General features: G+C 37.7%; 1 protein-coding gene across 3 annotated transcripts in view; it reads left to right on the forward strand.

Annotated features, from left to right (window-relative positions):
- The window catches only part of Cv-c (RhoGTPase activating protein), a 467,909-nt gene that overhangs the window by 420,613 nt on the left and 20,780 nt on the right, over positions 1 to 26,516 (forward strand). For all 3 annotated transcript variants that reach the window (XM_076767604.1, XM_076767606.1, XM_076767605.1), the window contains one exon: positions 593 to 753. In XM_076767604.1, the coding sequence (XP_076623719.1) occupies positions 593 to 753 (161 nt within the window). The remainder of the gene's footprint in view (positions 1 to 592; positions 754 to 26,516) is intronic.

Below are 26,516 nucleotides of genomic sequence, written 5' to 3' on the forward strand. Positions count from 1 at the left end.
AGGTCTTGAATGGGCCTGGTTGGTGTCCACTTAGCCCTCGGGCATTAATCTCCTCGTAAACTCGATGGACCCATAAAATGCTCGGCTGCGGCAGCCATTGTCGAACGGTGGCGTTGCACGTCTATTTTTCAGACGGTAGCCGTCGTTTAAATTTAATCCGAGATGGAGAACGATCGGAACGCACGCACGGTTTCGATTGATTTTGCTGGATCTTGTTTCATTCAGGCTGCGTGTTTCCTAATACAGAATCGCTGATGTTTCTGTGTCGTGTACGAGTATAGCAAATAACACGTTGACTGTCAGATCGAAACCGTAAAATTTTTATACGAAACCAAAACTTTGATTTGAGACAATTGTAAACTATATAAATTAAAAGTCTTAATATCTATTTTCGTGAACTTAAAATTCATGAATCCTATTCAAAGTTATCTCCTTTAACATTTAAACTTGAGATTTCATTGTTTTGGTTCCATAGCGAAAAGTTTTGTCACAGGAATATGGATGACGCAGCAGTCAAAGTGTTAAAATGCAATAGTAGCAGTGGTTTTATTAAGTTTACCGCTTTTTAAGTTTAAGTTTCTCTTTGTTGCAGATTACCAGTTTCCGATAGATGTTTCTGGCGTAGCTAAGGACCACCCCTTCCTCGAGGCTGATTCTCTGCAGAGTCTATTTCGACGATTGCAGGCGCTCAATCGGTGCGCTAATATGAAAATCGACACGCATCACACCCACAGCACCAGTCATAGCAAAAGCGTGAGTAGACACTGTTTACTTTGTTGGAAAAGAAATTTATTCTTTGACACTGTGACTGGGGGCCAGATTACTGCTTTTGCGTTATTCAAGAGAGTGTTGGCACTGTAGTAGATAAAATTGCTTGGTTACAGAGTCAAAGAAAATAATTATCGTCAAAGTTTTTACGGAAAAGTCAAGTTTGATTCGTTTAATTATAATTCTATGATTATTATCCGCAACTATTTTCAATAAATGTAACGAAAATGTTACGTTAAGTAGGGGTAAATAGTACAATGATTGGCCCTTTAAGAGTGTCGTATAAATCATGAAATATTAATTTTAATTTAGTGAATTTGAAAATAAAATCAACGTGAACAATTCTAAAAAGGTATAATGCATTTATATATTTCGTGCATCTAGTATCGCGATGAATAAAAATTGGAGTTTATTTGAGTTTGTTTATTTGCCAACGTGCTCAGTATGCTACGTTTCGTTCTTCGTACAGACGTTTCTAAATTCCACGCGTTTTTCACGAGACGTACACGTTGTTGCTCGTTTCCGAGCAAGTCCTTTTTAAGCTATGCAAGGGACGTGGAAATCCGAAAAAGGGTCTCGAGGCGGAAATACTAGTCTAGATCTCAGGACTCAGGGTGACGTCGGGTATGGGTTTGCTGCGACGAGGGTTCTCCTTACCTAAACATTTCTTGGAATCCCACGGTTTTCAAGGATCACGTTCCTTCGAGAACTTCCGCGGTTCACTGAGATTATCTGTTCGAACGCGGACCCGTTCTGTGCGTTTCAAGAAAAGACAATCGTTGGTATCTGAAAGGATTCGTCATCATGCGTTTTCGTTACTACGTCAGCAAACTGATCCCTCGATTTTGTAGACCCGCAAGAATCCCAAATATTCGGCTTCGATACCGAATATTCGCTCGGCGAAGAGTTAGAAAATAAACTTAAATCGTACTTTTGGTTAAGGTTGTTATTTGTCGAGTTTTTTAAAAGCTCTGACAAATTTATATCGAACTATAGAGTGTGTCAATGATTGAGAAATTTAATTATGGATATTTATTCACGATTTTAGCGGTGATGTTTACGTTAATTTAATTTACAATAATTTAAAAACTAAAAATGCTGACTCCTCCCAATCTATAATTATCACATTAATTATCTTAGCTACTGGCTATGTCAACAAGAATTTAAAAAATTAAGAATTTTAAAAACTTTCTTGAATAGATTTATCATTCTCTTAAATCAATGAAATATCGTTGAAATTCCTAGCTAATAACCCCAATGTCCGTTTGGAATTTTTGACCAACTTAGTCCATGATCATTATGTAAGTGTTTTGTGTTTGCAAGAGACCAACTTTAAAGATAACGAAGTTATCAGTGTTTTCCAAAAACAGATTAAACGTCGTAGCTGCAAGTAGCGGAACAACGATATATTCATACTATAATCTCACTTGTACAGAATTATCATTAACAAAGCAGTTGCTATTTCCGTTTTCCTACACCATACACATAAAAAGACCAAAAAATATAGAACTCTAGAATACCCCCTTAAGATTGAAATACCATTATTTTATTAAATACCACTGAAATTTTTAAGATACAGAACTATCCAAATCCATCAAAAATTAAACACATCAAAGATAATACGATACATTTAACATTTAGGATTTCTTTTCATATTAACATCAGCTTCCGATAAAAATTTAATTTCCAATAAATTAAACATTGAAAATTTTTTGTCTTTCGTACATTTCTGCATCGTCTAACGTCTTTGAACGTGTCACGTAAAATTCCAACAGCGTTTCGCCATACCTTTCTCCGTATTCCGTCAAACGTTGAAACTATTATGGTCTTCGTTATCTCGAATCTTTCTTGGGCGACTAATTGCAGGCTCGAGCTGTCGGAATTCAACGAGTTATGACGCGTTTCTAGCATGTATGGTCATTGTTATGCACGAGCTTCATCTACCTTGTGCTATTCTTACGATTTGTCTGGGGACGAATAAACGAATGGAATAACAACTAACGACTGTCACGTGACCGGGATAACACCGAAGTTAATTATCGTGGAGAGCGGTGCTAGGCGCGGTCGACCGCTATCCTGTGTTGTCCGCAGACGACTTTAAATAACAACGCGGAATTAACTTCACTTTCGTTGAATATTGCGCGAAGATAGCTCTACAAACATCTGAAATTTACTTACTTTTGGTATTTAAACCTGGACCTATTTGAAAAAATTTGTCCATGAAAACAAATTATTTGTTTTAATCAATCATGCTACGAAGTACGACAGAAATGTGGAAAGAAATATTTTTATACTTGGCTCTGTTATTTGACTCAGAAATGGAGTATGAAGATTCTTCTAAATACACGTATTCGGTGATTGCGTTTGGACTAAATTCATTGTAATTAACATTAGATTTTCTAGATTTTTTATTCAAACCCGTTCTATTGTCAGTTACATAAAAATTCAGTTTCTTCTTTTTAATTAGAACATACATTTATGTATTTACATCAATCAAATTCAACCAAAACTGCTAACAAATAATATTCACACGTTCCGAAACTTTAAGAATGGAATCTAACATTTAAAAATAAATTGACGTGCGCCCTGTGAATTTTCAAAACCAATTGCATCGATAAGAAAGTCTTTGTGAAATGATACGGACTCGTCCAGTCGAAGGTTCTTCCGTCTTCGAGCATCCTCGAGGCGTCGCGAACGTCTAATAAAATTACATGATTTAATTTCGCGATTGCATCCAATTGACCGTGTTCATAAACTTTCATAAAAAAGCGCTCGTCCGTCACAATGCGAGAGGCAACCAGGAAGATTGGAGCGGAAGAATGGCGAGGAAATTGAATAATAGAACGCCGTAATTTTTAACTTGGACCGTCGAACACCTTTTTATCCCCATTGTTTAACGCGCGTGTGTCGTTAAACTTGAATCGACGCGGAAGCGAGTCGCTTCGATGTCACGAAACTCGTAAAGATCAATCTGTAAGAATCGTCTGTGGGCTCATTATTCGACGGTGCTCGAGCAGGAAGCGTTCCAAAATTGCACAATGAGGATCCCTCGCGACGCGTTCGGATCGCAAATCACGGTTAAAAGCGTTTCGTAGAGAGCTTAAATCAATTACACGCTCTTCCCCGAGACCCCCGATACCGTCGATTAAGATCACGGGGGATCAATTCGTGAGATCTCGAACGAGAAATTACTCGGATCCATTCACGCGCCTCGCGCAACGATCGTACAAAAGAGAGGAACGCTGGCCCGATTGAATTCATTGCGATCGATCGTGATTGCCGTTTCTTTTTCTTTCTTTCTTTTTTAGTTCTTATTCGCCCGAATGAGGACCGCGTACGTATCGATCCGCGCAATCTTGATCTCCGTGACGGTGCAAAGTAATAGATCGATCGGTTCATCCCTCTGTAAATTGTTTCGATCGTACGATCGTTTCTTCCACGCGTGACGACACGTTTTCTCGATTCAGGCGCGGCGAATAGAATGTGGAACAACGTCGTTTACATAATTTTTCATACATCTCGAGCCAATAGTGTCGATTTTTATTTCCAACTACCTTCACTAATAAAAAATGCTTCTTTATTTTCATATAAATACGTGTAAGATCGCAGTTGCTACTAATGTTTGTATCCTTCTTTTTCTATTCCAAGGTGCTAAAATATACTATTCAACGTTGAATCGAATTAATGATGTTTTTAAACGAATAACAAGAATTGATAGTAATAAAGATTTTCTTGAAACTCTGTATCCTGTTATTTATAGAAATATACCTTTATAGATGTGTGATATTATTTATCATTATATGTGTACATCAGTGACATATATTTAAATTTCTCGAAAATGTAATTTTTCTTCCAAGATTCAGGGGTTAATAAACCCTCAATAGAATCGATGAATATTAATTTTTGTTCAAAACTATGCGAGCCACTTTTGTTTCCTATATCAAAATCTATAAAGTCTCTGACCTCTATTTAAATTTACCTCGAAACCCAATGGCCTCCAACTCGAAGTTGAAAGATACAACGCTGGTCACCGAGAAGGCACGTTTCCGGTTCTAGTTCTTTCCTTTTAAGGGTAAATGCTATAATATATTATACGCGTTGTCATAGTAGTTGTCCCAAGTTTGACGAGAAACAACGCGAAACGGGTAATAAAGTTTTCTTCCTCGTCGTTGGGCGCGAAGTCAGCTTGGTCCCGACGGATCGATAGATCATCGTGTTCGCGGAGATCGAGGACTTTCATGTCCATAAACGGTATACCAGCGTGCATTTTACTTGCTATTAGCGCGCGCTCACACGTGCGTAGACACGCGCGCAGCTGCAACAAGTGTCGTGGCTCTCACCGGAAGCGAACGAACCGCGTTATGCGTGCCCGTGTATTTAATAAATAGAAAATGTCGCAGGCTTGTGCAAAGCGCGCACGGCGGAGAGGAAAGGAAGCTGAAGAAAAAAACCCGCGCGCGGGAACGTTTTTCGAGCGTGCGCAGCCCTCCCTAGATGGAGAGAAAGCACGTTCCCGCGTTTATGGTATTAACCGACAGTACAAAATGATACTATATCGCGGATAGGGTTATTCGACGTTAAAAAGGTCTTTAAACGAGGCAATTAAAAAAAAAATCTTCAGGAATAACTAATATCAGGAAATGCTTAAACACAATGTAAATGCACCCAATTTTGACTTTGTCGTCTCCATTTCCAATTTATTTCACTGAATCATTCGTAAATATAAATTTAAACTACTTTCTGATGAATTCAAGAAATTGTGAACTGCAATTTTGTAATCTAATTTAATTTGAAATAGACGCATTGTCTTTTCTTCGACTAATAATATTTATTTCCTTGAAGTAGTAAATATAAATTTTATATTATAAAACCGAAACAAATACGTGATAAAAACCTAGAATAGGTCGATTGTACCGTATTCCTGGAATAAATTCTCCATAAAAGCTTACTTTTCAAACGAACAACCAATCCCTCAAAGAAAATTTTTAATTTCTGTACAATGTAATTCAAACTGAAATATTTAAATGTTTTTATGAATATTATGTGCCACTGATTGTGGGACGAAGCAAATAGTTTTATATTTCGTTACAGATTTCGTCACTCGAGTGACGTTGAAATATATTTTCACGACTGTAGGAGTAATTGTTTATGAAAACAATAAAACGTTTTATACGTATATTAAAATATTTTGTTCTCTGTAATTAAATTTTCAAGTACAGATAAAAAACGCTTTTAATGTTCGTTTCTGTTCTTTTTTTTTCCACGATCTGTCGGTAGCGTTCCAATGGAGTCGGCGAAAATCACCCACGACTGTTGAACTCGTCGAGCAGAACCGTTGTGGCTGGTTCGTGAAAAAACGTTCGATCGCGAATTACTGGAGAACTCGACGCGTTCGGCTCGCATCGAACCGGAATAATTGCAGAAATTTTAATAGCCAACGGTTTTGCGTCGACCCACTTTAAGAGTGCGGGCGAATCGGGAATACTTTAATAATCGGAGAAGCTGGCGAATATAAAATTAATTACGCGACGTGAATCGAGTTAATAAGGCAAAAATGGCGTCGATCGAGGGTTGATTTTAATTAAGCGACATGTACAGAATATAACTAACTAACGGAATAGTAATCGAGACAACAATAATAATAACAGTGACGACATTTTTATTACGTCGTTTTCAAGATAATTGAATTTCCAAAGTCGAATGTAAAATTTGTTTCTGTTAATCGTGAATAGAATTTGCCCGACACTATACCAAAATCCAAGTGGTACTCTATCGCATACACAATGAATTTTTAAAGCCACTTTTATGGAAAACAAATCCTCAAACGAAAAAATTTTATTCTTTATTTTGGATTTGTTTAAGTTTGTAAATAAATCTATCTAAAATATATTGCAAACTGAAATTAAAAATAGATGAAAGTATATAAGAAAAGTCGTAATTCAGACTAAAATTGTATGCATGCAATTTATTAATATCGAAGTGCTAATAATATCTAACGAAGATTTAGATTTAGAATTGTATGTTTGACACACGGTAACGCGTGAGACTATGATGAATACGTGACATATTAATGCTTTGGGAATAGAAATAGTATCCTAGATTTTCTATTTATTTTCGCATACAGAATCTATAAATCATGACGTTTCCGTGACTGACGACCTAAATAATGTTAGGTTTCACGATTTTGATTTAGGAATTGTGATGCAACATGATGTGGTATATTGGAAACGATGATATCGATAAATTTATCTAGTGAGTTTATTCAGCTGTAGATTGTAAGTAATCACGTATGTAGATTATGGTTTTTAAAGGTTAATACTACAAATGTTCATTTAAACTTCATGATTATTGTACCGCTATCTACCTTAAAATATTAAACAATATTTTAATATAACGCCTAATAAAAATGCTCAACAATCTTTATCAGTTGAATGTCTGATTTAATAATGATTTTTAAGAACTTAGATTCTCTTAGATTCTGCCGTACATACGATTAACCATTCAAACATTCTCCGAGATAAAGAAAATTCAGATCAAACTTAATGTCCAAGACAAAGACCTTAATGGTAATTAGCGAGTAACAAAAATTAAAAAACAAGGGAAGGAAAATTTTAAAAAATTTTAAAGCAGATAAAGAAATGATCTAAGAAAATCGAGTCAATCGTTAGACGATTCAAGCAATTTATCGTAAAACATCTTGGATTATATTTTGAATCACGCAAAAAGATACAGTAATTGTAAATGTCTCTCTATAAGGAAAATATTAAGATGACTAAAAGAACAGAGTCAATTTAGCTGTTTATTTGAACAAAACAAACATCGACACTCATCGTATTTTAAACAATTCGACAGAAAAATGTCTAATTTAAAAAGTTAAGTCACAGATAACAAGTAATCCTGTACTTTGCTTACTTGTAAATTCGTGAGTCACTACGTGCTAATATTGTTTCACGAAACATTTAATACCAAGCGCTCACGGTTATTATTATGTGCATTTTATTTCGCGTTTTATTGTCGCGTCGATCGCATTTTAGAACAAGGTCTATTGATCTTCGCGCGACCCTGACGATTGGCCACAATCGGCGCCGCTTTTCGCGATTATCCGCGAGAATTCGTTCCTGGTCGTAATTTTCATCGGAAAATAAACTTCGGCCTGGCTAAACGCGCTCATCAAAAGTATCCGCAAACAGACATCGGATATAGAATGGATAAAAATGGGTTTCGCCCACGTATTTCGGTACGTTCGAATTAATCTCGGCAGAGACATTAATTACAAGGCGATGTCCAAGGACGGGCGAAAACCAAATTTCGCGATGAATCGCATCGCCACGGAGTAATAACGATGAGTAACGTTCCGCTCCATTACGTCAACAATTTATCAAAACGTATCGCACACCTTTTCAGCCACCGTTTCGCTTCGCGCGTTTACTGCCACACCTGTTTTCTCTGTTTAGAAATTCTCTCACATTTTACTGCGAACAACAGAAACATGTAACAGTTCTTTGGTGATTTTTCATAATTTTACTAACGACACTAATGTAATTAAAAGTTTATAAATGTTACGGTTCGCTTATTCTGAGCGTTCGAAGGATACGTTGCAAGCCTGAAGCGCCAGTCATTAATGACCAATATGGCGATCAGCCAATCGCTCAGCAACTTCTGAAACGTTAATTGTACTGCAAGAGAGTAATTTTAAATTCTGAGTTTTAAGCCTTCCACCATTATTATTGATTAAAATGTTGCCCTAAAAGAATGTAATTTATCGATATAAGAAAATTTTGTATCATATAATGTAGACATTACTGTAAATTATGTTGTAGAATAACCTCCATTGAAGGTTGAATCTACGTAAAAATAAAAAAAAAAAATTGTAATGAGTTGTGATCAATACTGTCATAAGACACGTCAACTTCATTCTACAGAGGTAATTAGTAATATTTAGACGTTTACTTTTAGAATCAATCGAGAAAATGGCACACTGTACCTTAGATTCGGATAACATTTAGAAGTACAGTGTTTCATGAATTTTCAAAACCAATCGTCTCAAAAAGAGAGACTCCTAATTAGAACTTTTATTAAACGTTATTGATTTAATTTTCAAAGGGGAAATTATTGAACTTAATTGAAATTATTGAAATTATTGAATTTAAATACAAAAATATTTTCCAAGTTTTCGAACGTAGTTGTAAACAATTCTTCGTATATTTTCCAAGCTTTTGAACACACCGAAGGTGGTCCAATAAAACCCAAGCGTCCTGGTTCACTTGTATCGACGCTATCATGAATATTAATTCGTCTTTCTCTTTCTTTTCACCACCAACGATCCAGGCGATTCTGAGAAATCATCGAAAACCCTGATCATTAACTTTCTCCGATATGAAGATCTTCCGATCGTGTCTACTATTAGGGTGACCCAGAAAATGTTGCGCAATTTAAATTACTTTGCTTCCTGTTATTTGTCAACCATCGAACCGAAGTAGATATACTAATATAGAATTGGAAAATGCTTTTTATTTCGATTAAGAAAATATGTCTTACGTCCATTTACAGTTTTGTTATTCGCTTCATTTATTTTCCGAATTAGTTGCAAGAAAATCGAAAGCTTGATGTTTTTGTACCATTATTGGCAACTAAACTGTAATTCTATATAATTTATCCAATGATAGCTTAGACTTTGCAGAACGATAGTAGAAGGATTATTATACATGAATTACACACACTGAGAATTTTTGTGAACCCAGCAAAGTTTTCTTTATAAATAAATAAATATACAGGATGTTCGGCCACCTCTGGGAAAAATTTTTATGGGGGATTCTAGAGGCCAAAATAAGACGAAAATCAAGAATACCAATTTGTTGATGAAGGCTTCGTTAAACAGTTACTAACGTTTAAAGTTCCGACCGTACTGAATTTTTTTCTCGAAAATGCGCAAGATTTCGGGGGTACATCTATTCACCGAAAATTATTGTAATTGCCCCCCGCAACCGAAAATAATTTTTCCAGAACGATTTGAGATTTTTGAATTTAATTGTTAATAACTTTTTAACGAAGCCTCCATCAACAAATTGATATTCTTGATTTTCGTCTTATTTTGGCCTCTAGAATCCTCTATTAAAATTTTTCCCGGGGGTGGCCGAACACCCTGTATATCAGCATTATGTTTTCTTACAAAGTGATGACTATCTCATAAAATAAACAATTATATATATATTATTATTGTTTATTTTATTTTAGTTTATTTTATGAGATTGTCATAACTCTCTGTAAGACCATAATGCTGATGTATTTATTTATATTTATTTGTAAAGAAAAAAAAATATATTTTGAACAAACATGTTCAAACCAATGGTAGATATAAAAGACTTGAATGTGAAGAAATGAGAATTCTTTTCGGCATTAAACAACATACTACAAAGTATTTCAGTAAATTTTTACAGAATTTTTCATGCACTCAAAATATCTACAAACTGCGTCAAACCTAAAAGACCCATGACGTGTGTTCTGAGAAAAGATTTTAAAAAATTCTAATAATTTCGAGTATCTCGACTTTGTATTGGGCTCGAGGAAATCTCCAACGTGAAAGCCACCCGCATTGAGGCGTGCACGCGTGAAACGTAACAATCCTCCACTGAATCACAGTCCTTGCATAAGCAAAAGTCGAACCAGGGCCTCCGGCGTTGACGATTCCCATGAAATGTTCCGCGAAACAAGCATACCTTACGAAACGGCTGATTAGTCGATACCGACCAATCGTGACACGTAACATTGTCCAAGTTTGAATCGGAGGAACGTGTGTCGAGCCATGAACCGTTCGAAGAGACCTTGCGTCGCTCCGTAGTCGAAAGTAACGTCTACCATGGACGGAAATGCGTGACTTGAGGAAGAAATTGGACGAAAACGTGCTCGTTGATGAATTAAAATTGAAATTTTAATATCTCAAATGGGAGTGGAGATACCTAGTTCATTAGATTATAGGCGAACACGAATTCATCAAAAACAAGTTTCACTTTCGAGGATTATAAGAAGATTTTGAATGCCTTGAATCACTTTAATAATTGCGTATCGTCGGTATTCAGTTGGAAAGTTCAAATAGTATCGATAAAATAAAAATATAAATACGGTTGGAATAAAGAATGCATTGTGAAATAATTAAAACAACAGATATCGTCTATAGACCTCAAAATTGCAAGAAGCAGTAGAGTTCCAAAGATTTCATTGATGTTATAATACAGACAAAAGTAGCCGTACAATAGAGTCCCAAACAATGGAGAATTATCCCTCTTCTCGAACCGTTGGAACGGCTGAAGCAAAAACAAACTCGAAGCTTTGCATTAAAGACTATATGGACTCCATCGTTTCGCTTTGTCTTCCACTAATCCTAATTAACATTTTATAACAGTCACTCTCAGCGAGCCATTTTAGTGTTTCTGAATTCTTTTTGTTTAAGTTTTCAACTCGTTCAATTACGAATTAGAACAGTAGAATCAGAGAGAATTTGTTTTAATTTTTCTCGTTCGTCTTGCTAGACCTTCCGTAGACTTTCTAAAAGATTATCTAATTGATCGATTCGGAAATAAACCTACGAAGCAGACTGACACACATTAATCAAGCATTTCGAAATTCAGGTGTATTTGTTACAACTTTCTCATCGTGTCGATCAGACTACTGTCCCTCGAATCTTACAGATACACGTTACGTGAACATTTTCCCTCCACGACAAGCACCAAAAGTAGCCATTTTCGAACACTGTCCTTTGCAACCAACAAGGAAGAATCGGGAGAAAGCTGCTCGCTCGGATCCGTTCTAAGGATTGTCTGAATCAAGTGTGAATCATGAAACATATTCGAGCGACGCGAATCACGGTAACATCAAACGCTATTTATCCGTGAGCATGAAAGGGATTTAATTCCGTGGAATCGGTCGGATAAATCAGCGCGATTCTCTGCCACGCGAGTCCCGTCGCATCGACGCAGAGGAACCGTAAAAATTATTCCCTTTCACGTTTCCTCGGTCGATCGTCGTTGACTTTCCGGTAACTGCTCGTCTGAGTCAACTTCATGTATCACTTGTTTAACGGGTTACATCAGGTTGGAAATGAAAAATATTTGCTTAAGAATTAAATGCAATGGAATCATACGTTCGAAAAGTCTAGGCTTACGTTGCACGAATACACACGTTGTGCGTTGAGTACGAAACTATTTTTATTTTACGTTCGTTCGTAAACTATCTTTTGTTCTTGACTCTTCCCGTTTGGATGTTTAAAAACAAAATTCGGTGACGAATTTTAATTTATAAAATTTGTTTTCGTTATCCGGGAAATGGAACTTTTTCAACTGGGATCTCTGAATTAAAATTTGTTCGGATGAAATTTAAAAAAAAAAATTGAAAAACAGAATAGTAGTAATAATAATATACCTTGATTGTATCAAATTTATAAACATTGAGAAATTGGAATTGATAAGAAATAAAGTTAGTTTAAAATGTCTTGAATTTGTCACATAAAAATAGAGACTGGTTTTGTTTTATACTTTAAAAACTGCAAAACCATTATAAACCATGATAAATTTTGCAATTGGGAACATTTGAGCATATCAAGATTCAATCAAACGTCCATAAGTTTACACTATTTTCGTAAGAACTACCATTTTGACAACAACTTTGAAAACTTTACGTAAAATTTTATCTGACGACCCGAAATGTGTTACTTTACAATTAAATGAATATTTATACCACAAATAAGATAATGAGTATCAATGAAATAATTATAATTTGTGGGCATATCGTAACTTTTTAATTCGATTACATTTATCGAATTTCAAATAAAGAATTTTTTTTCTGGACGAAAAAAAGATATAAGACCGTGGAGATTAAACGCACGTGTCGACCGACTGGTTACTTTTAAGATTTCAGTGTATCGATTTATGGAGAAAAAAAATCTCTTTTCACCTTTTTGAAGCTTCCAACCTGGCGTAACCCCTTAAGTGCTCGGTGCACGTGAGCAGGTAGATAGAAGCCATTCAATACTTTCGCTGTCAGAAAGTACACCTTTCTTCTTTCACAAGAACACCTCGACCCTGTAACTGTTCGCCGCGATCCTTTCTTTCTTCGCCGCGATTCGATGCGTGTCGGTTCGATCGAATCGACGGCAACTGTAATTTCTGGCGATCGAGCCGAGAAATTAGGGCTCGATTTACGGCCGCGATGTCGGCTCGACGCGTTTCGTGTCCTACTTCGAACTGTGCCTGGAAAGTGATTCGACTGCCTGACTTCTGGAAACGCACAGGCGAACCTTTAACCCTGCGCTCGTTCGTTCCGAATTCAGAATTCGCTGAATTACCAGAAATCGTAGCTGTGAATTTTTTCACAAATGTCGGACCTCGAACAAAATTTCCATCTGTTTTCAAGTACGCATGAATTTAATTGTATTTAAAGATAAATGTATTCGAACGATTAATACTGCATCGGAAACCTGCTCCCTAACCTTCAACTAGTGCTTACCATTTTGGTATGAGTAATGGTGACGTAAAAATAATTAAACGTCTCTTGAAATAGAGGTCTATTTTATATTTATAATTTTACTCGTTTTTATGGGAAATTAGGATGAAATTTGTGATTCTGTATTTTCTTCAAAATAACAACAGTATATTTTAATGTATATTTAATGTACGCTCGACCATCTATTCGTATACGTATAGGTGGCTTTGTTTAGATAAGACATTTTGTATATACTCGACGGTTCTATGTTTCTTTCGAAAAGAAAACCTAATTTCGCTTTCCGAAGTGCGCGTGTTAGTCAATCTTCTCACCCTTCGCGAATACAAAATTACGAAACCAGTTCCGTAATCGCCCGCAGAAGAAATTCCATTGACATAAACGCACCCTATCCAATTAACGAAATCGCACGATACGCAACGCGATTACGAAACACACAATATGTAATACTTCCGGAGGAGATTTACGGCTCTCCGGATCCGTCATCGAACAAGTGCGTGGTTCATCGGGCCCCGGGATTCGCGGTGAATTACAACACGTCGTTCCTCTACCCCGTAGCTCGTGCTGGCGAGAAAACACGACGCGCAAGTATCAGACGGACGCGCGTATATAACGACCGAGCGAGTCGAGTAATTATTTGCCCGCGGTAGCCAGCTTTGCGCCAGCTTTTACCGCGAGACGAGTGCGGGGCTTGTATGATCGCGCGATTTCGCACACTCGCGAATCGAGCAAGGAAGAAACGAAGTGAAAACAAGAGAGGGAGAGAGAGAGAGAGACGGAGGCCAAGTGAAGAATTTCGCAGGCACAGCTCATTAATTGGCAAACAGTTAATTACCGAGTAGCAGAGCCGTGTGGCTCATTATAAAAGGCGTTCTATCCGAGCCGCTGCGTCTTTCTCGTTTCCCCGACGTTTCTCTTTCGTCCGGTTTATTGCACGCTCTCACATTCAACCAGCGTTTATACGGGGGTTAGGAGGGGGCGTAATTACACGTGTGCACCCGCGACGCATCCAACGACGATGGAAGTCGCGTTCGATTCGTTGTCGTCGTCGATGCGTAAAAGCTGGAAACTGGTTCGGTACACGCGAGTCTCTCTGCTCGAAAGTCCGTGGCTGGCAGACTGCGCGGCACGGCCGCCGGTTGCACCTGTACCTGGCCGCGTTCGATTGCGCAAATGCACGCCTTCTGCATACTAGAGTACGATCAAACACCGTGCTCGGCCAGCGTTTCGTTCCGAGACCCGATTTCCAAGCGACGAACTCGCCAGATTTTGGGTTTACGGCGATCTAAAGTAATTCGTTACAATTTATAGTGGATGTTCAGAAGGGTGGAAATATAGGGACAGATTCTTTTGTATAATTCAGCATTTTTAGTAGATGTTACCTTTTATGATGATATTCAAAACTGTAACAATCTGAACTTGATCGACAAATTTATTGAGGTGCCTCATGTCATTCAAAACATTACTGTTACAATATTTATAATTTTATTATTTTTTGAAATTTCAGAACCAATTGAAACGTGAAATATTTTTTATATATTTATAATGGATATACAGTAGGCTGGAACGAAATATTGGGCCTGATTTGTTTTGTGTAATCGATGAGTTTCAATAAAAATAGCCTTTTATAATGGTATTCAAGCTGTTACAATCTGAACTTGATCAACAAATTTTTTGAGGTGTCGCAAGTTATTCATTATTTTTCTAATTTTAATTTTTTAATTCGATAAATTCAATCTGACTCGTTTCTCCTCTGCAATAAATTATAAATGTTTGTACAAACTAGGGCAGAAACGGTATGGAAATGTTGTAGGTGTTGCATGTGTTTTCTAAAATGTTAGAAATGAAAGAGTGTCGATAAAATTGTAACCAACGGCTGCGTTACTATGCTTTGTTTGTTTTATCTGTTCCGGAAATAGTTCGTAACAAGCAGTGGACCGAATAAGCCGGCACGAATCTAAAATATAAGCTGACCTTCGACTAGAAGGTTTTCTGTATATCCATAATGATAAATTATCGATGAATATTTATCAGGGCAACTAAAGGTGTCCAGTTTGTAGTCATTTTAAACTTCCCATGGAGATTAAGTACCGACGCTTCAACGACGACGTGGATTAATGGAAACTCGTAAACCTCTTGCATATAAATATCGAAAATGGTACTTCCGTTTCAAAATAAAGCAGACGAAGTACACATCAAGCTAATCGCATACTATCGACTTTCGGTCGCATGATAGTTTAGTAGACATGATAAAGAGCATGTACGACTGTTTCACGATTCGATAAAACAAAGTTATAACCGTTGCTTTTTAATAAAAATATTGTTAATATTCTAGAACAGAATAGAAATTGATTAATAATATCATTAATCAACGTTGAAAGGATTTATTTACATTTTTCGTCTACTTATTTAAGTACCTGAATTCGATTAAAATAAGATATTATCCATAGAAATTCTTAGTTTTATAATATGATAGGGAATGACTCATACGTCTTTAGTGATAAATGAAACTTTCATTTCAACAATTTGTCATTGTATATTCCTTTTTGCTTTCCACTTTCTCGGCACATTAATGCACAAATGAGATTCCCACTGTATTATCTTCTGTGGCCCCGTGTGATTCTGAGGTCACATATCCATACTCCTAGATTTTCTAAAACTGATTTCATCTGTTTACCACTGTGAGCCATTGTAGCTCCCAGACGCCATATTCTCTATTCTCTCGTCGTTAAATGACTAGTTTTAACACTTTTTCTAGTTTGTAAGTATAATCTAAATTCTCCTCATTATAGAGATGAATTAAATTATAAACAGTGGCTCATTAAGCGAACTTTCTAATAATCCACATTAAAAAAATTGATTTTTTTGACATCTTTTTAAAGTTTAAAACCTTGAAAAAATGTCTGCAAAAAAAATAAGCCAATAATAATACCAGAAATTTTAAACACTGACAACGATGATCGCTGGGTGTTTTTAAATCCATATCTTACACTTTGCAATACTTATATATTTAAACTTCTAATCTAAATATATGTTCTATTCACTTATTAGAAGATACGATGATCCTAATTTTATCCTAAACATTTTTGAATTTTATTAAAAGAAAATTTTATCACACCCTTGCTCTTAACGTACGAATAAAATATAACCAGTCACAGAGTGCATAACGAATACCAGAAATGTTAACGTTTTAGAAAATGGGGGAACAGAACCAGTGAAAGATAAGTGTTATCTGGGTACAAAGGGACCCACCAACCGTTGTGCGAACGTTAACCGAGAAATCGACGCAGCCCTGCGGTAATTCGTTGCAAAATAATGCGGTTTTTGCCTCCGCTAGCGATTTATTCCGGCGATCGACGTTCACGCGTCGCGGGATCGCGTTCCCGCCGTACTTGGAGAAAAAGTGTTCCGGCGAACGGATACTGGTATCGCCGGGCAGAAAACGCTGGAAACGGGCCACAGGGCAGCCGCAGTTCGTTCGCGCGAATTTATGGCAACCAGTTTATCCGATTGACGAAGGAATGTCGGTTGCCGTCGCGCCTGTCAACCTGCCGGGGCACCGAGAACCGCCTCGTTTCTCCGCCTCCTCGGTTTCGTCCTCGACGATCGGCGGCGCGTTTGCTGCATCGACGCGGAATTATAGATCGCGGCCTACTCGCGATTAATTCTCGACGTCTGGCTAAAGTGGAGTCGATCCTCCGCGACAATAGAATTCGCTGGACGACGATAGCTTGAATGCGCCTATTACTGCCGGTGTACGCCATTTTTTCTTCTTCTTAAATAAATCTTTTATCTCGAAATATCGTTTATAATTCAATAAGAATGGATTCGTAACCCTTTGCACTGGCGACAAACACAATGCGTATCGTAGATGCGGATGTTTATGCATTTGTAGGAAATTTTAATTCTAGAAAAACTACAGAATGCACTTAATATGTAAAAATATGAGAAATACGTAAAGTAAGATACGAATTATTATATTTAGGGGTTGAGACAACCCTCTACAAAGCTCCCGTTTCATTTGTTCTATTAATAAAAATATGAGTTTTCATAAAAATCCGCAGACTAATGATAAAACAAATTGAATTTATTTTATTTATTTGTGAATTTTTTTGTGGGACAAAGAATATTTTTCTTATTAATGAAGACTCTTCACAAAAGGTGTAAAATAGACCATTTTCCTTAAGTCTCGATTGCCAAAGAAAAAGTTCTTTTATTATTTAACTTTTACGCCAATAATCGGGTATCATATTTCCATAAAGTTCTTTTTCTTGTTCACTGATAAAATTCCATTATAATTCCACAAACTTATGGCTGCGATCTTTCTTGAAAGTGGTTCGCCTATTCGTTACAATTCCATTTTTAAGAGACACGTGATATAATGCATCATTGTTCATCCCCCGTTGCAATGGATCGCACCACTGCATCTACATATCTCTCACAAAGCTTTAAAAATGATTGCGCATAGTCCACTCGACAGTGACGTAGCTTTATGGCCGACAGAAGCTTTAAAACCCCATATCTCTAACTGATCTCATCCCCAAATGGTTACGAAGAATGTTTTATCTGAAATCTGCAGCATTTCTACTAGTTTCTTTACTATTGTAAATTTTGGTAACACAATTTCTTCGAAAAGATAAACCAAGTTTTCTGGCAATTTGACGTTATCACTGGTGAATACTATGATCTAGAATTTTTGGCACGAGTCACGTTACGTTAGTCGTAAAATATTTACAAGCTGTGACCATTTGAAAAAGAATGTCGACATTCCATCAACATTTCAGCCAGGTATTTGAGGGCAAATGTACTGATCGAGATCAGCAGTAACTTCTATCAGTCAGCACCTGTTACCTCTCAAACTCAACATTCAGGCAAACTCGGAACCTTGAAATGGTTTTACTCAAGTCGTAGTAACTGAGATTGTGAACAGATAACACAAGATGCGATCAGTGCGGGCCATTTTTACTCCGCCTAAAACCAATTCCAGTATTCCAAAAGAATTCACAGAGGGTAGAAACACTTTCCCCCTTCTATGTAGCTGTTACAAATTCTAACTACAGATTCGTTCTTCGAACTAAAAATATAGAATTAAAGCAAACAATAGAAACAAAATAGAGAAGGTAACGCTTCAATTAATATTAATTAATATTAAGTTTCTGCATATATAAACTTTGAACCGTTAAGTCTTAACTGTCAACCAATGGCTGGGGAATAATCTCGGTTTTTGCACTTCGTGCTGCGCATGACAGGCCAATTTGCAGTTGCGAAAGTCCGTAGAACGATGCAAAAAAGGAAGCAGGAGTTCAGTGTCGGGTAGATACTCGAGTGAAGTTGAAAAACATAACGAAAGGAGTGTAGGATGGAGACGCGTATCAAAGTTAGGTTCGTTTAACAGACGGCGGTAGCAGAAGAAGTTAATAAATTGCTGACCATTAGAAGGAAGCTTGCCAAAGGCGACTGTGTAATCATCGATAAATCATGACTAAGTATCAACCGAGTCACAAAATTAGCATTCCCAACGCGACGAAATAACTCTTTCTCTTAATCATAGGATTCGTTTCTTTCCTACGGTGCAGATTTTTAATCAGTTTCTCGAAAACACTCGGGACGAGCCAGAAGGCTTCTTGTTACATCCGTTAACCGATTATCGGTTGTTCTTCATAATTATTTACTTTCCTCCTCTAATTATCGCAATCAAACGTACTCTTATCGCGTTTAACTTTCGTAGCCTCGTTCGAAACGGCACGGAACGATTATATCACGCGGAGGACGCAAACCTACACCCAATCGATCGAGAATTTTACGAAAGCGTGCCATTTCCTGTGAACGACGTTTCTCCGTGGAAAGTGCGCGATTTTCGACCTCGTGAAACGAATTCTGGACGCGTCATGTGCCAGAGGTTCAGCTGGAAATGGTCATTAACGTAGTATGAACGTCTTCTAACCACGCACGTGTGTACACGCATTTCTATGCCGTACCGTTATAACGATCTGCACGACGCAGGTCGTTGGATCTAGTTTTTAGTAGTCAGCCGCGTTCGCACCTGTGCTCGCGATCACGCGACTTCACGCCTCGAGCGCGCGAACGCTCCAAGAAATTTAAACGCGTTATCGCGCCTTGCATAATTTGATCGTTTACGGTTACCAGGTTTTCGCGAAACAGACGCTACCGGCGTTGATTTTCCAAACAACGCGGGATAGATCGCCAGCTATAGAAAGTTTCTCGCCTACTTTGACGTTGTTTCCTGTTTGGCTTTAGCTACGCATCTGAACGATGATTAACACGCTTCTACTGAACGACGAGTGTTGCTGAAATTCTTTCATCGAACTGTCAAACAGGAAGTTCTCGAGGAAAAATGTTGAAATTTATGTAGCATAGAAGACCCAATTACTCTGATCCAAACTATGACTTCGTTGCATTGTTTTTATTTGTTATTTATCAAGAACACGAGTTTTTTTAACCCTGTTTTTTATCTTGCAATTTACTTCTTGCAAGCTAAATGGGACTGACGCATTAAAAATGTTCATCTGCCAATAGTCTTTTCTATAATTGTATTGTTGATATTTAAACTTGAGAAACAATTTCTGTTTCATGTTTCTCTCCGGGAACGTTTCACCGACGAAATGCTAAACCTTTAATAACATTCCGTATGGTTTGCCTTCGAAAGAGTTTCTCAGCAACTCATAATAAATCATGCACGCCTCTGAGAGCGTACAGACTTTGCGTTGCAAGAACTGGTGGGGTTAACTGTACCGTAGTCGGCTCCATTAAGCGTCTAATGATCGCTCTGATTTGAACGTGCACCTTGTGGTTATGATCTGTTTGCATCTAACATCGTGTCACCGACAATTGGTCACTAACCATAGATATGTAATTGGTGACTCGATCAATTGAGAGATCAATAAATAGATAATAACCACAAGGCGTGCACCAGTGTCGGTGTGTTGGTTTAACCCCATTGAAGGTAACCGAACGCTGACGAAACATTGGAACACGCTTTCGAAAGGATACAGCTCGGTAGCTCTAAATACTCGTCACTGCAAATACTCTGTTCCTGGAATCTTAAAACACGCTGTTACAAACGGTGCAAGCACGACTATTTCGAAAGTCCAGGAGAGTTTCCCCAATTTTACTTGATCAAATATGTTGCTTTTGCAGTCAATCGATACACTTGTATAGATAACAATAAATTTGCAGATTTTACACTTTAAATAAAATTAGGAAAAAGTGGAGGTAGGAGGCATACATTTTCCAAGAACGAGAATATTTTTATTAAGGAATGAGGAGCTCTTAGGGCACAGTTGGGAGAAATAGAAACGTTCAACTTAAGAATCACATATTCATTTTAAGAATCATTACTGTACTCGGTTATGGATGCATAGGGGTTAAGCAACTCATCTAGGAACGAGCACCGATCATACTTTTGACAGCAATTCTTGACAGCAAATCTCTTTAGCGGAGTTTCATGGTAGATCAGCTCTTAATCCAGACTGACGGTTAACAACCGAACATTACCGTCTAGAATGCATGAGAATCGTCGCGATCGTGTCGGTGTCGCGGATCTACGGGATCGCGAAATCGCCGGTGGCGGATCGGTCGCGAGTACCGGAGCGCGCGTGTACGCAAGTTAGGCGAGTTCTCGCGGCCACTTACCGCCGCGGCCGTCATATCTAGCTGCTTTATTTAGCCACGGTTCAGTTATCAGGGACGACGCTCGGTACGCAGTCGGCCCGACGTCGAAGCTTGGCGTGCGAGCGTGCAAGAGAAGTAATATCGTTAGCGTGCTCGCGGGCGAGCCGGCGTATTACCATAAATTTCCATCGGACCGTTCAGAAGCCAATTAGCGTAAGTCACACCGAGATGAAGACCGCGATACGCGGGTTTTACTTAAATCAACCCGACTGCGGAGAACCGTTTGCTCGCCCACCGATTTATGCCGTGCAATCGGTGCTCCCGGCTGAAAGAATGCCGCTGGCACACTCTGATAAGCCGACGCGATATTTTAACGAAATTAAGTTAAACCTGTTATATCGCTCAACCGTTTGACACGTACACGCACGACTCGATATTTCTCCGCGGCGCTGCCGACTCGCGATCGCGCCGATTTCCTGTCTCATCCGCCACCTCCTCGAACTTATCCTTCTTCCTTCTACGTGATTCCGCCTTCTTCTCCTTCATGTTTCTCGTTTTCTTTCGTTTGCGCTTGTTTATCGAGCACCGTATAAGTATTATGTAAATTCGCCCTAATAAACAAGGGAATAGGATTGCAATTAGTTTTCGAGTGTAACGGACCGAGTTTGGACGTTTCTAGATTCAACTTTACCAAGAATCTCTTCGAACCCAATCGATAATTCTTGAAAATATGCTATTTGTTCCGGGTAAAATATTTTCAAACAATTACTTATTATCACCAGGATATAAAAACAAACAATATCGTCGTTTACACGTCTATGATCCTTAGAACGAACACGAGATTCGTAAATTGAACATATCCTTTCCATGTGGTGGAATCCTACTTGGAGTCACAGAATAATTTCAGATGTTAGTAACACTTTAATCGTCAATATAACACTGTAGTAATAGTTCAATAACTCGAAGATCTTGCACAGTGTTTGCCCCATATTTGAAGACAATTAACATGAAACAAGCTTCATTCTAAATAAGAAGTCAGGATTTCTAGATCCTTGTATTGACAAAAATTCAACAAAATGAATGAATGTTTCAAAAAGATGTCTCCTTTAATGTAAAGTTGGAAGGCCCCTTCAATCAGGCGATATAAGTCGTATTCGAATATTTCAACCTTGTATGCTACAACATTCCCACGACGTGTCTATTGAATATTGCCGATTTCCTAAAGTCTGCGGGTACGTGTTGCGTAAAATCGTTTCTATTTTGAACGAGTACCAAAAAATGGCCTACTGCGAACATCGTGCTCGCATACCTCGGCTCTACGTTCCGTTCGAGCACACCGAAAACGTAATAAACGACTGTGGCAGCTGTAACCGCTAGGAAACGGGTAACCTCGATTAAACGAAAATCGTTGCGGAACGCGAGTTACTTAATCGCGCGGCGGTTGCAGCAGCCCGTTCCGCCGCCGGCTCGATAAAATAATCCTTCCCGATGAAACGAGCCTCGACACCCCCTCCCCCTCTCTCTTTCTCTCTTTCTCTCTGAACTGTTATCGTAACACAGCGCGCAACACAAGGATTGCGATAGCGAGAAAGATACCGCGTTAAAGTAGCACCTGCGGGAAAGCGCGGCGACCAAGACCGATAAACGAGAGGTCACCCGTGGCGCGCGATAAAACCTCGATCGATTACGTCCCGCTGAAACGCCAATAAGTCGACGACTTTATTCGAACGCTTGTTATCGGGGCCAACGCAAGTTCCTCGAGCGAGCTCATATTTAATCGGCTTTGCGGCGCGGGTGAGTGCAAGAAGAAGAATATGGCTTTCCAGGCCCAGTTCAACGTCGTTCCTCGGTATCGTCGACCGTTTACACTCGTTTAAACATCGAACGCGTTTTCTCCTGCATCGTAATCACTTTACCAACGATCGTATTAAATGTGTAATGTATAAGGTATAAAATGTAATATATAAGGTACTCCAGCATTAAGTGGCCAAACTTGAAGTGTGAATTTAGGACTTCGAAGCAAACAAAATATTGTCTTCTAAAAGTATGCTTGCTATAGTAGTTATTAAATATTTTATTCAAAATGGTGGCCTCCGGAGAGAATCAGTGCACTTATCGATGAGAGAACGAGAGTCTGTAATTTCTGGGCAATATTCTCCATTTTAATGGTTGAAGGTCCTTAACAGGCACTTCGTACAAGACATGATTATAACTAGTTTATTCTACAAATGTATTTAACGAAGTAATAATTATTAAGTACGATTTGGAAGAGCTTTACGTAACTATAAAAGAGATATTTCGATGCTACTCGTTTCTATAGCTTCGTAACTTTAAGGACAACACCTGTCGAACGAAGCATTTGCAAACATACTTCCAGAAAACTATTTTCTTATACCGAAGTCCTAATTCATACTTCAAACTCTGTATAATCGTTGCGAAATTGCTTGGAGCGACATACTTTTAGTCATTCTTGGTACCATTTCGTCAGAGGAAATAACAAGTTTTGTCTGTAGATGTATTTATTACAATTTTCTCATCATATATCGATTAAATAACTATTTTCCGTGGTTCTTTATAATATACGAATCTAATAACGATTTTCTTTCCAACGAATTTCAAACATTTTTATTTTTTAACATTCTTTGCGAAGGTTCTGCGCGATGTTGAGTTTTGATTTTGATATTTAATTGGAATTCAACGAATTACATTGGGGATTAAGAAATACTCGAGTGGAATTTTCACGCTCTTTTAGTGACGAAGTAAAGCAAGTCTTTCCGCCGTAGTGGTTTACGTTCTCTGGAGGGAGAAGAATATGTAAGATTAATTAAGGCTCGCTTTGGAAGAATTTCTGAGCTTCAATCTACGTTTAATAATGCGCATAAAATTGTCTCTGTGTAGTTGCACATCTGAACGGAGATAGGAATTTAATTATATCGTGCATATGTATTTGCCACAGATTCTATCCCTCGTCGTTTTTTATAGATGGAATTTGCGTTCGAAAGAAAGTGTCGAAAGTCTGACTATGTCTTTATACGTTCACTTGAATTCACGAAACAAAAATTAACAAAAAATCATAGAAACAAACGTAATAATAGCTTTCAAAAGTTGTATATCATGTTTTAATTTTTTGTTGATGATATTTGGATGTATCAAGCAATTTTTATAGAAATTTTTTTTTTATAATACTTGTGAAACGATCTAAATTAGATAAAGTAATTTTGAAGTAAACGTTGCTTTTCTAAATCGTCCTGACTTTCGTGCTAAAATATATTTTTTCATGAAAACAGATGGTTTTTTAACAAAACCAACAATCTGAAACTGTAAACCTCGAAATATTGATCTCTTTAGATAAATATGCAGTGTTCGTCAAAATTTTTTCGAGGACTAAATTTGGTAACTGTTTATATTTTCTGTATCACAGAACAGGTTCCCGTATGCAAATAAATAAACTGACATTTCGTTCAAGGTTGCTCGCAGACTTTTCGGTAAAACATAAACGAAATTGCCTTTGATACGATCGATCAATCCTTGTTTCGACAAACTCTTATTTTCTCAACCAACTACGCTCGCGACGGTATTTAAATTGACGTTTGTATTTTTAACAATTTATTGAAATAAATTTTATGATGCTGACAGAACAAAAATCTTGATTTTACAACGAAACAAAAATGTATCAAAATTTTTTAAATAACAACATAATAAGTAAGAAGTATGATATCTCTTTGCCTTTATACTATTTATTAATTTTTCTAACGTATCTGGATTTCTATCCACCTATTATTTAATGGTTTCATAAACAGTAATTTTGCGTAATCTTTTTCTCCTTGAAATGGTCGAACCTATACTCGAGAAACAGTCATCGGAATCTCGCGTCTGGTCCTACGTGAAAAATGACGTTTTTCCAGTCGACTGGAGCTACCATTTAAATATTTCATCATCGGTGGTCGTTCGCGGCGCGTACAATCGACTCGAAGCCAAACAAGGACGTCAGAAATTTCTCTCCAAAACGGAACGAGCATTTTCAACGGCACATCAAACATTAATCCCCGTCGTCGGACGACTGGCTGGGAGTTGATTTAAATTGCATCGGGGAGATCCGTCGAACGAGCCTCCGATTCCGCTTTCCCTCGCGCGAATTCCGCGCTCTCTTCGTCTTTCTCTCTTACTCTCTCTCTCTTCCGTTTTGGCTGTCCGGGGCGCTTCATGCGTGGTAAACAAGTGTCACGCACCGCCTCGGGCGGAACGACGAGCACCGCGAAATGATTTCACCGTGAGAGAGTCGTGAGAGAGCTCTCGTGGCTCGAGAAACGTGTCCGCCAGACAGCGTGGCGTCCGGAGCTCGAGCCTTGGCTCCGAGACGACGACGTTTCTCGCGTGTATGCGAGTTTGGAGCACGCCGTGTGGCCGTGGTACCGAGACTCGAATTGCCATCACGCGCCAACGACGGCGAAGAATTCGAAACGGGAGGCTGGGAAAACTCGTCGATCGAAAACTCCAACTCGAACTCGAACACGAATGGACGTCGAGTCCTTGCAAGGTGTAACTTTTTTTTCTCTTTTTAATTCGACGATCGCGTACAAAGAAACATAAATAGCGATAGGGATGATTTCGTCGCATGTATTCCTAACGTAGATCGCGTCAATCAAACTGAACAAACTGTTCTGGTTTCTATCTTTAATACTTTATTCTATCGATTAATAAGACAAGATTTTCGATCTTTTTACCTTGTTTTTGTTGTTGTTGTTAAGCATTTGAAACCATACATATATAGGTTTGTGTGCTTAACAATGGTGAGAAAAAATAGTGCAGTACAACGAAATTGTTAAATTTTTATTTTACGTTCTTCCAGGAAGGAAGAAATAATTTTACAAGCTTTTATGTTGGGTTTATAGATAAACAGATGCTCATTGGCAATTGGAAGTTTAAAGTTATCAGAGAGTTGATTAATTTAACTCTTTGCGTGTGGTATAGATCATACGTTGCCACAAAATGTGATTTAAATTTTCGAAATCTTTGAGAGTAACGATGAAATACCTTGTTTTAGGTAATTATATTTAAAGAATTGTTATTGTGATATTCATCGTGAAAAGGAATATATTGTATTTACGTTGAAAGAAGAAACAAAAACAAAAATCACAAAGTGGAGTATCGCGAATTGCATCTTCTAACCAGACAATATTTTAGTTTTGTAATTTGTGTTTAGAACCAAAACGAACGAGATAATATGCTTTATTGCATTGTAAACATTCCGAGTTTACTCTTTTGACGTTTTTTTCCAACTACTTTAGTACCGTGTGAATGGATATATTTGCGTAGCAAAAAACTCAATTTGTATGTGCTAATTTTCCTGAATCACTTCATGGTATCTTGGTTAAATTGTGTACAACTCTCAAACATCAGATGATTGTGGAATTCTGCCTGCTCGAGTTAAAGATTAATGCGAACGTTTCAATACGTAAATTCCATTTCGTTTAACTTAATTTAATTAATATACAAAATAAAGAAAGATTCCTTTTTTTTATTCCTAAACATATTGCAGTAAAAATTGTTTCATTGAATCGAATAGAAACTGTATTGTATATCTAAATACCAAATTATTTTATTTTATATTATTAAATATGAAC

The sequence above is a fragment of the Colletes latitarsis genome, chromosome 6, assembly GCF_051014445.1.
Source record: "Colletes latitarsis isolate SP2378_abdomen chromosome 6, iyColLati1, whole genome shotgun sequence".
Taxonomy (NCBI): domain Eukaryota; kingdom Metazoa; phylum Arthropoda; class Insecta; order Hymenoptera; family Colletidae; genus Colletes; species Colletes latitarsis.